General features: G+C 42.8%; 1 protein-coding gene across 3 annotated transcripts in view; it reads right to left on the reverse strand.

Annotated features, from left to right (window-relative positions):
• col5a1 (procollagen, type V, alpha 1) overlaps nucleotides 1-13,208 on the reverse strand; it is a 97,357-nt gene that overhangs the window by 15,243 nt on the left and 68,906 nt on the right. For all 3 annotated transcript variants that reach the window (XM_032570741.1, XM_032570742.1, XM_032570740.1), the window contains exons 30-51: nucleotides 12,600-12,707; nucleotides 10,593-10,646; nucleotides 9,767-9,820; nucleotides 8,974-9,018; nucleotides 8,712-8,765; nucleotides 8,571-8,615; nucleotides 8,391-8,444; nucleotides 8,253-8,306; nucleotides 8,109-8,162; nucleotides 7,264-7,371; nucleotides 7,085-7,174; nucleotides 6,485-6,538; nucleotides 6,152-6,259; nucleotides 5,943-6,050; nucleotides 3,832-3,885; nucleotides 3,653-3,706; nucleotides 3,461-3,568; nucleotides 3,325-3,378; nucleotides 3,125-3,232; nucleotides 484-537; nucleotides 233-340; nucleotides 37-90 (exon numbers count right to left, since the gene is read on the reverse strand). In XM_032570741.1, coding sequence (XP_032426632.1) covers nucleotides 37-90; nucleotides 233-340; nucleotides 484-537; nucleotides 3,125-3,232; nucleotides 3,325-3,378; nucleotides 3,461-3,568; nucleotides 3,653-3,706; nucleotides 3,832-3,885; nucleotides 5,943-6,050; nucleotides 6,152-6,259; nucleotides 6,485-6,538; nucleotides 7,085-7,174; nucleotides 7,264-7,371; nucleotides 8,109-8,162; nucleotides 8,253-8,306; nucleotides 8,391-8,444; nucleotides 8,571-8,615; nucleotides 8,712-8,765; nucleotides 8,974-9,018; nucleotides 9,767-9,820; nucleotides 10,593-10,646; nucleotides 12,600-12,707 — 1,584 coding nt within the window. The remainder of the gene's footprint in view (nucleotides 1-36; nucleotides 91-232; nucleotides 341-483; nucleotides 538-3,124; nucleotides 3,233-3,324; nucleotides 3,379-3,460; nucleotides 3,569-3,652; nucleotides 3,707-3,831; nucleotides 3,886-5,942; nucleotides 6,051-6,151; nucleotides 6,260-6,484; nucleotides 6,539-7,084; nucleotides 7,175-7,263; nucleotides 7,372-8,108; nucleotides 8,163-8,252; nucleotides 8,307-8,390; nucleotides 8,445-8,570; nucleotides 8,616-8,711; nucleotides 8,766-8,973; nucleotides 9,019-9,766; nucleotides 9,821-10,592; nucleotides 10,647-12,599; nucleotides 12,708-13,208) is intronic.

Below are 13,208 nucleotides of genomic sequence, written 5' to 3' on the forward strand. Positions count from 1 at the left end.
CGGAGCTGAGAGGCAATCAATCATGTGTATATTTACAGCTGGACCGGGCTCTCCAGGGGGTCCAGGGTCTCCAGGGAAGCCACTCGGACCCTAAGAATTAGATAGAAAATAAAACCCACTCGTCTTTTTGGGCTTGTAATTTTTAATTTAGCACAGAAAAGATCACCTGAGCAACCATTGTTGCAGTGTCAAAAGTGTTTTTGTGTTCTGCTCAAGGCAGATTAGAACTCACAGGGCTGCCCTTAGGGCCGTCATCTCCAGGTGGACCTTTAGGGCCAGGAGGTCCCGCAGCACCAGCTGGACCACCCTCTCCCTTCTCTCCACGCTCTCCTCTTGGACCCTAGGGTAAAATGATATATACATATATATATATATATATATATGAAGCAGATGCACAAAAACAAACGGTTACAATTTCAAAGAGTACACCTTAGATCATTTGGCTCAAATAAAGTCGAAGAAAGAAGAGACGGATTTACTCACCGGCGGACCAACTTCCCCCTGAAGTCCCGGCTCTCCCGTCTCACCGGCATCTCCCTGAGAGAGGAGGACGGACAAACACATACATTATCAGCCGAGGGATCCACTGCGGATCAACAAATGCCGTCATTTGCAGCAGCCCTGACTGTCCCTGTGCCCTTGTCACCTGAATGAGAACAGAAAGACATGACACGGGAGATTTCAATCCCTCAAGTGTGAGGAGATGGTTGGAGGACAGAGCCTGCTGACCTCACTGTTCTCCCCAAAGCCTGTCCATATATCTTGTCCTTCCCCCATGTCACCCTCCCAGCTTCACCCTACTGAATAGTTGCCCCGTTGACTCACCTACGCGCGTGACAGTGTCGTTATTCACTGTCGCGTAGAGCTACTGCCCTCCCAGCTGGGGCTTAACGGATAAAGTCTGCTGCACTTGTTTTGTGGAGAAAATATTATCCCATGTCATGTTCAGAAGGCAAGGAGCAAACCGTTCCGCAGCGGCAGAGACGGGGTTGCTGCGCGGCAATGTGTTGTCATCAGCACATCCGGATTCCCTCAGGCGTGGACGGCTCAGTGTTTTTTTTTGTTTTTTTGGGGGGGCGTCGGAAGGGATTTTGTAAAATAAGCGTTGAGCTGTCTTTCAAAACCTCTCATGCTGTTGTCAAGAAATCCAAACTAAGCACGATTTGAACCTTAAAGTTTTAGCAACACATGCTGTTTTTTATTTTGTTTTTTTAATAAATGCAACCCTGCTTGCGTCCACCAGTGGTGTTTTTGGCTAAATCTGCTGACAAGAGGGGGCAAAAAAAAGAAAATCAAGACAGCTGCTCATCACAGATACACCAGGGATTGTGTTTATAGGAGAAAAAAAAAAAATAGGCCTGACTTTTTGTTGCCTGCCAACTTTGTGCGCCGGCCAATAAAATGCCATTTCAGCTGAAGGGCGATTAGCCAAGAAGAGCAGTGTGTGGGTTCGTGCAGAAGGAGGAGAAGCTATTCAGACGGGGATTATGAAGCAGCAAAAGGTGATTCTATTGACTGAAGGAGATAAAACAAATCACATCATCACTACGGATGGAGAACGATGAGCTCAGCAGCCGCGCAGCTGCCAAAATGGGCCTCCTTGTAATGAAATAGCAGCAACGAATGAGAAGTCTATCCGAGAGTGGCTTTTAATGAAGTACTCGCCTGCATACACAGAATTCTCCTTCACTGGATTTGGTAGCGAAAATTGGCAGGTGCGGTTTTAAAGTAAATGCAAATGTTTCAACGTTAATGCTTTCAGATTGCTCCCAATCTGGCTTTTTGTTTCTACTGGCAAATAAAAACACTAGAAATAATTCCACCAATCATATTCCCCACCCCCCTCCCCGATCCATTCGATCCATCTCAACCTCTGCACTGCAGCCTGATTTGGAAATATAATGTCTTAAAAGTTATTTCTTCGGGCGTGCAGTGGTGGCGTACGGGATAGCACGACCCACGTTTGGAGGCCTTGAGTTTGATTCCCGGACCTGGCGACATTTGCCGCATGTCTTCCCCTCTCTCCTTCCCCCTTTCCTGTCAGCCTACTTTCATATAAGGGACGCTAGAGCCCACAAAAGACCCCCAGAAGGGGGGAAAAAAAAGTTCTCTCTTCATCCATAGGGTTCAAAGAACTAAATGTGAATTAAGTATTATAACAATCTGTTTTATCACTGTAAAGTGGATAAAACAGAGTAGAAAAAACTACAGTGTTGTACCCTTCAAGTGGGTGCAAAGGTCAGCAGCAGAAACATACAGACACACAAAGCCGTCATACAATTAGCATTTGCAATAAAGCTCCCCTCCATTTGTTGAGACGGCATCCCAGAAACTACTTCAAAACTTAAACCTCGCTGTGAACTCTTTAAATTACTGAGTCAGCATTTAGCAGAGGAAGCAAAAAAACTGGAGGGGAAAATAAAGTTCCCAACTCGACCGAACTCAGAATCCGGTCCATAAAACAGGAACATCCTCCCATAAGTTCCCCAGGCGCAGTGTCTGCAAAAGGTGAGCTGTTAGCGTAGTTTTAAGGGTAGCATAGTTTTATGTTAGTATTCTTGTTTGTTACATGTTTTATGGTTTAAGTTATGTTGGACTGTTACAGTGAAACAAAGCTGCTACAGCTACGTAGTCAATATGTAAAAAAAATGCCTGGGAAGCTAGCTGTTAGCGTAAGCTAGGCTAGCTGTGCTAATTCCTAATAAATGCTGGTAAAAACAGCTTAAAAATATTACTTTCATATATTTTTGACACTGAAACCATAAACACCTCCTTTATTGAGTGGTTTTATGCAACTTCTCTCAATCTCTTACATAAAATGTTGCCTCTACTAATAAATAGTGAATTACTATTAGCTGCTACCATGTTATCTGTTTGCTAGATCTGCAATTTACACACCAATAGTTCTAGAAGCAGCCATTACTTTCTTCTTTTATAGATTTTAACAATCTTGCTAACCACGTAGCGAGGCAGCGTAACACCTTGCTTAGCTAGCTCACTTTAGCATTAAAGATAACAATTACAGTGAATATGTGGATTTCTTCTTATTTTCAGTTGAGTGTCATTAATTTATCCGGAAAATGTTTTGAGATATTAGTGAATAAAACCAGGTGAGAAGTTTTACCTTTTCTCCAACAGCACCAGGGTTTCCGACACCACCAGGGGGTCCCTGAGGACCGTCGGCTCCAGGGGCACCTGAAGGACCCCTGGGACCGGGAGGACCGGGTGGACCCTGTAGTAGACGATAAAAGTAATTTAAATTTGTGAATGAGTTTGGGCTGGATGTCTCTTTCCATGCAATCACAGTCTCAGTGCCCATCTCACCATTTGACCGACGTCTCCCGTTTCACCTTTCTCACCAGGTGGACCAGGCAAGCCCTGGAGAATTAGAAGACGGTTGAATTTTGTCTGTTCTTGATTTGATTGTTCAAAATACTTGAGATGATATTGCAGTGCACACCTGCAGCCCAACTGGGCCTGGAGGTCCTGGGAAACCTCTCGACCCTTCATCTCCCTTCTGACCGAACATACCCTGCTGACCTCTGGGACCTGGCTCTCCATCTGCACCCTGCAAAAAATAAGAGGTTATAAAGTGAGCCATGTTGTAGAGTTGCTAAACCAAGCAGTAAAGATACACAAAGCGGACACTTACAGCAGGACCTGGTGCTCCGACGGGGCCTTGAGGGCCGGTAGGACCTGGAGGACCCTGGAGAGGAGCACATCAAGTCTTGTGTTATTTTTCTTAATATGAGGCGCCTGTATTCACTAGAAAACTAAGTACGCATCAAAATGTGAAGATGTAAAATGGTTCATTAAAAAAAAAAAACTTACATGTTCTCCTTTGTCACCTTTACTTCCTTTCTGTCCTGGTTCTCCAAGCTCTCCCTGTAAAACAGAACCTTCAAAGTGAAACACAATCCTCAGCCACGGATACATCATGCACATTATGCTTATGCATCACCTGATCGGACATCTCCCATAACAGAAAACCAGATATGGGAAACTGACAAAACCAACAGGCATTTTATCCAGCCCTCTTTTCTGACAATTTACACCAAAAGGAGGGGGCAGAGGGGGCTTATCATGAGTCCCTCGCAAACTATCGAGCAAAGGAAAACAAGATAATTGCTTCCATTAGAAAGCACACTGAAATATACAAAATAAAGCCATTTGTACCTTTGCACCCTTTCAAAACCTTTTCTACGCTGTGGGTGTTTGGGCGTGTATTCCTAATAGCTATCAGTGCTGAAGGCAATTACTTTTATAGCCAGACAATGCATTTTGTTTTGTCTCAGGAAAAAGCCCTTAAGTCAGTCAAATCTCCACGGTGTGGAAAGTGTCTGAACGCGTGTAAAATGTTAGCTAGTAATATCCCGTAAATCATACACAGCAAATGCTCCCGGTGTTATCTCTGTCCGTCCACTCTCTGCAGGGACCGCTGTGTGGCCCCGTAAGAACCGAGGAGCTCACCGGCAGGATGAGAGATTATCCTTTGACTTTCTGCCGCTGCTGATCTTCCCGCAAATGTTTCTGGAGAGGATAAGGAGTTGCTCTCACCTCTGAATGCTAAAGAGTCACCGTGACACGTGTCACTGCCTCTAAATTCAGCGCCTGTCGCCGCTTTGTTTGTGCGCCGCAGCAACAAGGCTGGCTAGACGATTAAAAGATCTGCAAATCAATGCAAACTCTGTAAAGCAAATTTCTCTCGGAGCGTTTGGGTCAGAGGGAAAGGGATGAAAAGAAATATGATTTATATCCCAGCTTTGGTGTCTGGCGTAAGGGGCACGGGTAGGGTTACATATATTTCTGTTTATAGCACAGTACATGTTTACATTGTTGGCAAAGTAAATTATGTGAATCTTCATCTTTTGAATGAGTGTGTCTGCGTAATCTTTTCAGCCATCTGGCTCAAACTGTTCTTTGTTCATGAACCACTCAGAAACAAGCAAGACTCAAACTAGTGTCAACGTACTGGACTGAAAAAGTGCCGACCAGAAATGACTATAAAAGGACACTTGCTCGGATGAAATTTCTAAATGTTTACCAGGACAAAACCAAAGTCTTCAGGAGAGCTTTTTGGCCAACAAGAAAACCCCTTATACTGATAAGAAGAACAAGTTTTGTAGGAGTTGATGTTCTCAAGGTCTAATTCACTGATCCAGTTTATGGAGTTGGTACAGTAATGTACATGGAGGTCTACCACTAATCTCTTAATCTGCACTGGAAAAAGCCACTACACTGAACCCCATTAAAAACCTCACGGTTATTCCACCAAATATTGATTTCTGAACTCTTCCTGAGTCAAAACATTACTATTGTCGTTTCGAAATGAATATGAACTTGTTTTCTTTGCATTATTTCTCATTTCCTGCAAATAAATAAAAAAATCTTTGCTTGGAATTTCGGAGACATGTTGTCAGTAGTTCATAGAATGAAAGGACAATGTTTGCTCAAACATAGACTTATAAATAGTAAAATCAGAGAACTGATCATTTTGCAGTGGTCTCTTACTTGACTGAAGCTTGGACATAGCTGTGTGTGTTAAGAGGTTATCCATCAACAAACACACATCAAACAAAAATGACTGAAATGCATAAAGGTGGCAAACATTAAGCTTCTACAATGGTCCTGACTTCTAAGTTATTAAAACCTAACATCAGATTTAGTGGTTTAAGCTGTATGTATCATTTTGGCTCTGTGTGGATTGGAATAAAATCCACAACTACTTGAAACCTGTTCATTCAATTCTAAAAAAAACAAACAAAAAAACACACACACACAAAAAGAACTGTTAAAATACTCAAGCAAGAGTCTAAAATATAACGTCTGTGTCAATGGTAGGACTAGGTAAACATCTGACTAGATGATTGACAATAATTGCTTTCCATTGCAATTTTTTCCGTTTAGACAGAATGGAAATCGAGCTATATAAAGCAACTGACCTTGTCTCCGTCCTCTCCGGGTGGCCCTGGTGGCCCTCCAGGCCCTGGTAGACCCACAGGTCCCTGAATACCGTCTCTTCCGGCTGGGCCCTGAGGACCTTTTTCTCCCTAGAGTTGTTTCATAGCAGCGCGACGCCACACAGTCAGTCAGAAAGGCACAGCAATACATCTAGCACGCCACGGCTATTTCTGCAACACGAGCCCCTTACCGGTCCACCTTTCTCTCCAGCAGGGCCTGGTGGTCCCTGTGGGCCAGAACGTCCAGGTGGGCCTGTAGGTCCGGCTGGGCCGGCAGGACCCCGCTCGCCAGGAGAACCCTTCGGCAAACAAAACACATCGATGTTAGTCACCAAAACAACAAAGCGGGATCAAAACTAACATACACACAAAATCCGTCCCACGTGTCGTCCCTCTTATGTACGTAACATATTTTACATATATCATTATATGCACTATATAGCAACTTTAGCATGAAGTCTGTCCTCAGAGATGCATCTGAACTAATGAAAGGTTAGCATGTAGATGCAGTGAATTATACTCACAGCAGGTCCAGGTGGGCCTTGAGGACCCTCATTCCCTTTCAGACCATGAGCCCCCTGCAGAGCAAAATTAAACAAAAGCATGAGAAAAAAAAACACACACACACACACACACACACACACACATGCATCTGTCGAGGAAGCATCCTGCCTCATAAACTCTGTATCTTTAAACTGGCACAGCATGAGGTAGAAAACCTCCTGCAGTCTCCAAAGCAGCCGTTCAGCAGATGGAGAAAACAGTTCTTTACCAATACAGCAGCAAATCTGCTTCATCGCCGCAGAGAGAGGTGGCGTGAGTACCGCACAATTCAGCATGTCACGACGAAAGTGACTGAATTGATACTACGAATGATTTCTTGGTATCTACTTTGCAGTGAGAAAGTGTAATAAACTTTCTCGTAGAATGGGAGAGGGGAAAAAAGAACAACCTAAAGTTAAATAAACAGCCTGTCCCGTTTTGGAGCCCACTTTGACTTTAACACATCGCTACAGCAGTTTAATAGCTTATAGCCTCAGACTATTATGAAATAGACATGAAGCGAGAGATATTGATTTTGTTGGAAGGTATATGTGAATGCTGAGGAGAGAGAGACGACTTACCACAGGGCCTGGCAGACCTCTCTCTCCGGGAAAGCCTCTTTGTCCAGGGGGGCCGTCTTTACCAGTTGGGCCAGCAGGACCGGGGTCACCCTATGGTTAGTTTGAATAAATAACTTCCTAAATCAAATAGTGAACAGATGCGGGAAGTCCGATTAGTGGTCCAGAGACCAAAGTTTCACCTTAGCTCCTTCTTTCCCTGCAGCTCCGGGCAGACCGTGCTCACCAGGCGGACCTGGGGGTCCCGGATGACCTCGATCTCCCATTGGCCCAGTCTCACCTGTTGGCCCCTGCAGGTAAAATAGTAATAATAATTTTAAAAAAAATCTTAAAAAGTGTAACATGTCAACTGAAATACTGGGCCTGCAGCTATCAGGCATAACATTATGACCACTGACAGTTATATCCTCACTGTTGATGTGACATTAATGGCTTGTCTAATCTGATTGTAACAGAGAAGCAACTGGAGCTCAGATTGTTAAATAAGTTAGCAATGGTTCCAATAAAACGATCACAGGATACAGGACATTTTTGTTTGTAGTAATGGGACTTCATAGCTGCAGACCAGTGTAGGTGCAAAGTCATAATGCGAGGCTTAATGTGTGTACTTGGTGAGGAATGTTGACGGAAAAGACGCTTTCAGTTCTTAAATCCTTAAGAAGTTGAGCATTTGCTGAGTAGGAGGGCAACTCCTCCTTAAAGCCTCGGTGTTCCTCCATTATCGTCAATGTTCTCAGCTGGCATTAGCAGAACTGCTTGGAGGGTAAGTCTGCTAAGCAGTCATGCATAATGGATGAAGAGCCCAAAGCTAATATAGAAAGAGAAACAGCACCCGAGGTATGGCTCTCGCAACAATAAATCAGCAGGACCGGCTGAAAGCGTTCCTAGCTGTTCCCCTTCGCTTTGATGCGAGCGCATTTCAGAAAGTACACTAACAAGAGTCTAACTTCTAAACAAGTGACTGGTATGTTTTGGCACTGGATTCTGCTTTCTGGGTAAATGGAAAAGAAAAAAGCAGGGAGCGTACCTGAGGTCCAACCACACCTGGAGGACCAGGAGGGCCCGTCTTGCCTTGGAATCCCTGGATGTGACAGAAGAAACCAAAACTTAGTCCATCACCAAACAGTCTGGCGACTACAAACGAGGTCAGCGATCAAACGGCTTTACTTACAGTCTCTCCTCTCTGTCCAGGGTGTCCAGGCAGTCCGTCTTTCCCTGGGGGTCCCTGACAAATTCACACAAATCCACAAATTCAAAGTAAAAGTACTCCATAAAAAACTGGTGGCTTTCTAAAGATCATCTGACTCACAGGAGGGCCCTTTGGTCCTGGAAAACCTGTTGGTCCCTGAGGCCCTGGCAAACCCTGAAAAAATTTTTAAAAAAAGAAGAAAAAAGTACACAACTGCAAGTCAGAAATCATTGATCTCTCAAAGAACAACAGATTCCTTTCAAACAACCCGACTTTTGATAAGAGTATAATGCTACATACCCTCTCTCCGGGAGGTCCTGGTGGGCCGTCGTTTCCTGAGTTACCCTGAGGAAACAAAGCATGGGGGTCAGCTGTGAAAAAAAAGCGACACACACACTCGGCAAAAGAACCCATAAGATGAGAGCGAAATATTTCACAGACTTTGGGTCCAGCTTTCCCCGTCGGTCCCCTCGGCCCTCTCTCTCCTCTCGGCCCCTGATGGATACAAAGACGTGATGAGAATCACAGAGAGGGCTCCGCCAGAGACACAGATGACCTGGAAGCGCTGAGATTAATTAATGTTTCGACTTGGCTCCCCCTCAAGAATAGCCACGTCGAGAGCCCCCCCACCCCCCTTCTGCTTTTACCGAGGTGCCAAGTTTGCCATCTGTAGATAAGCTGAAGTGTGCTGAGTAAGACTAACCGTTGGTCCTCTCTGTCCGCGTGGGCCTGGCTTTCCCCCTGTGCCCTGTGGATGTTAAGAACACGCAGTGATCAAAGGAGTGGCAACTCACATCATTAAAGGGAGAGGGGCTGCATGCTCAACATGAATTAATCTAAAGGCCAGAAGAGGATCATATCTGCAGACTGAGCTCAACAGAATCAGGCCGTCGCTGTGCTCCGAGATCAGCTTTTACGTCTCGTCTAGGCCTGTGTGCTTTTATGTCATCATTAATTCTTATAATCACCAACATTTGAGCAGTTAGCGCTACAGAAAATAACTTCTTTTTTTTTAACAATTTAACAGTCATATCGCGGGGCCCAAATTAAAACGGGCTCGTTTAACTTTAATGAGAAAACAAGCGCATCTTTTGTGTGGTGTTAAGCCTTTAAGGGAGAGAAGTGAATCTTATTATTTTTCACTTTTTCTTCCTTTTCAGCTCAGTCCCATAAACTTTCCGACTGTCCTGTAAAGATGAGAAACTTTATGTGCCCCGCTCCAGTCGCGGTGACAAACTGTTACTCTTCCAGGCGAGCTAATGGCCCGTCGCTAACACACACAGAGCACGTGAAATATTGCTAAAAGCGCCGTCGGGTGATAAACAATGTTTTTGCTGGTTTGAAATGAGTTGTGTAAGAGGTGCTTTCTTCCTCTGCTTGGTCAAATCTGTTTCGGAGCCACGCAGCCTCCGCTTGGGTTGATCAATCTGGATCCGGGTCCATGTTCCAACACTCTGTCGGGCGAATGTAAATAGGAAATGCTATGTGCGACGTACCCGGGAGCCCTTCTCTCCGTTGGCGCCAGGGAAGCCTTGGAAGCCCTGAGATCCCTGTGTGGTAGAAAAGAGAGCAATTAGTCACCAGAGAGAAAAAAGATAAACACTTATTCCTTATTTATTTCACTTGCTGGAATACTCCCAGCCTGTTATAGCTAGTGGGAGAGGACGCTGCGGTGTTTCATTATCGCATAAGCAGCAGAGGGCTGACAGGGATTGCTTTTTCACATCTCCATCTCTTTGATCAGGAAGCTTCAAGCACGTCCACTTTTCCGACTGAGGCTTTGCTACAACGAGCTTGAAGCTTGAAGTAGCTGATGGTTTAAAATAAAAAAAACAGCTTCGAAAGCATTTGAAGACATGGAAATGGAAACACAGCATTATGACACTGCAGACAGGCAAAGTGTACAATGTCTTAGAGCTCCCATTAAGTCCAATTTTATACCTATGGTATATTTAAATTTTGAACAACTTTTATTCAACCAAGATCTCTCAAAAGATAGCAACCGAAGTAAAAAGTTTTGAAAAAAAAAATTGTAAAACATACATTTACATTAAAAAACAATACTGTGTAAAACATTAAGTATGCCATCCTTACTAACCAATGAAAACATTTGTATTGGCATTATCCTTTTTTTATTTGCTAACCAGCTTTCTGGAGAGGTGATCGCCTAGTCCTTGAGGATTCTAGACCTCCTAGTTAAATCTTCACCATTACCTCTTTCAGCTTGAGGAAACATGTTGGTAAAATTATTACCTTAAACCTTAATTTGCCAGAAAGTATCACTGAGTTATGCTTTTGGTTAGCAATATGTTGAGCACTTGCCTTTGGTCCTTGTCTTCCTGGGTAGCCTGGCAATCCGGGAACTCCGAGTTTACCCTGTTGACAAAAGCACATTTTGATAAAATTCTTGTGATTTGTCTAAAAGAGAGCCTTCGTTAAACTCAAAGTTGCAATTTGACGACGAACTTTAACATTTAACATAATACAAAGGTAATCAGTTGTCAGATTTCAACAGCAAAGAGGTTGGACTAAACACCCGATACATATTGGTGCTATACTGTTTATGATGCTCTACATATATTTCTACCTCTTTAATGTTCAAGGTATGCACATCTGCATTATGGCAGACATGTTATTTTGTGGATCAAACAAACTGGCATGTTTTCTGAAAACTGTTTTTATTCTTCTTCTCAAAGACATTCACAGTGAAAAAGGGAATCTATTCCCTGTTTGCTAATGCGCTAGCCTTAGCCTAGCAGTTTAGCAAACAGCTTCTTGTGAAAAATATCTTTAGCAAGAGTGAGATATAAGTCTATTGCAGACTCCTGCAGTATGTATTGAGTCAGACTTTGAACTGTAGTAGTATATTACAGCTGTCCACTGTAGGGACAATATAATTTACTATATTTTTATAAAGCCCATCAAAGGTTTAATGTTTTTTTTTTCTTTTGCCGTAGGTCTTGATGTTGAAAAATGCTTAATTTTGTATAACTCAGATCAATTAAAGCTAAACTGACACGTTACGTTCTTTTTTTTAGCATCTAAAAAAAAAAAAAGCAATACAAATGAAAACGTTTGCAATTTCTTTCTATATTAGTTTTCTCATGTTAGATGCAAAATGTAAAAATAAAACTCAAGTAGTTGCACGCTGACATGCACCAGGCGAATTGCACATGAATCTGCTAAATGTTTTATTTTTGCAGGTTCTACAGACAGCATAACACCACAGCTACATTACGGTTTGACCGTTTCTAGTGTCAAGACACTGCAGAATAAAAACAGTCTGATTGATGGAATCACAACAGTTGGTAACATTTATTTCCATACAGCAAACAGATAAAAAAAAAAAAAAAGAAAACTTGATTTGCTGCTGAATCCATTTTCCCTTTGTTGAGCTATATTGTTGTTGAGCTTCTCTGCGACTGCCACGGGGCGAAGGGCAGTAAAAACTGGTAATGCAGTGAAACTGAAAACACAACCTTCACCAAATGACCGCATCGTTATATTATTCTATTACATCCCAATAAATATCTAGGCTTCTTTTTTTTCTCTCCACCGAATTCAGTGCAAAAACATCTTATCTCATAACGAAAACCAGACTGAGCAAACCTCCCATTATTTTTAATGTTAATGAACACAAAAATTAAACATGCACAACGCCACAGCTCAATGAATACCCGCGTTGTTTACAGCTGAAGTGTCGATTCTAATTATACACGGGAACGGCATCAGCATTATCTAACGCAGACTAATGAGGAAATTGAAAAATTGACCACAACTCAATAATTTGGTCAAATCAGATTCTGAAAAAAAAACAAACATAAAAGAAGCAGCTTTAATACTATGTGAATCGGTGTCTAAGGCATAAAAATCAAATACATGTGTTTAAGGGATTGTTAAACATTGAGACAATTAAGAATCTTCTTCCAGCGAGCGTCAGAAGACAATAAATCAACTCCTCAGTTCAGTTTAAAAAAATGATTAAGTCATCTGGGAGACTTGCCATTGGCTGTGTGAAATACACACAGCAGCCTACTCAGTGTTTAACTGATGCAGAGTCTGAAGCCTTTAATGCTTTCTGCTGGTTGAAGAGCAGGAGCAGTGGGCAAACTGATCCCTGTTCAGATCAGATAATTGGGGGGAAAAAATGGTTTCCTTTTAAAGCCTGGCTGCGCCTTAATCTTAGAGCAAACATGACTGAGGATGAGAAAATAAAGATTAATCTTTTTTTTTTTACTTTCTCTTAGGCAGGCAGTGAGGAATAAGTAGAAATAAGTGTGACTCATAGTGACGAAATATAAATTGGTAGAAAAAAAAAAAGCGTCTCACCTTCTCACCAGTGGGGCCGAGCGGACCAGCATCTCCAGGGAGCCCTGAGCGACCCTTTGGCCCTTCTGGGCCATCCTCTCCTCTGGGTCCCGCTGGTCCAAGTTCTCCCTGGACAGCACAGGAACCACAAAGCGTGAACGTTTCTTTCCCTACATGGTGTAGAGCCAGCACAAACTCTCACCTAGACAGATTGTAAATAACTGAAATTGCTCTATCCATAACCAAACTACCTACTGCACACATCAGTTCTGATTTCGATTGCAGTTATTTACTAAGTTGTGTTGGTATTTCACATACAAATCTTGATTCACTCACTAAAGTTTGTGCTGCTTGTAATGTGACAAGATATGGAAAAAGTTCACAGGGTGTGAATACTTTTGCCAGGCACAGTATCACTGCCACCTTCTGTCTATTAATGGAATAACATTAATGGTGTTGTATTGCTATGTGTTGCTAATTTTAATCATTTTACTCACTAGTATATTTGTGTTTTCATAAGAAAGAATGAGGATGTAAGCCAAATAGAGAACATTTTGTCACACACACACAGAAAAAGAAAATCCTGACTATGATGAGATGAACACCGATTGCACTTTTGAGCCAGTTGTT

Source organism: Xiphophorus hellerii, chromosome 8, assembly GCF_003331165.1.
Source record: "Xiphophorus hellerii strain 12219 chromosome 8, Xiphophorus_hellerii-4.1, whole genome shotgun sequence".
Classification (NCBI taxonomy): domain Eukaryota; kingdom Metazoa; phylum Chordata; class Actinopteri; order Cyprinodontiformes; family Poeciliidae; genus Xiphophorus; species Xiphophorus hellerii.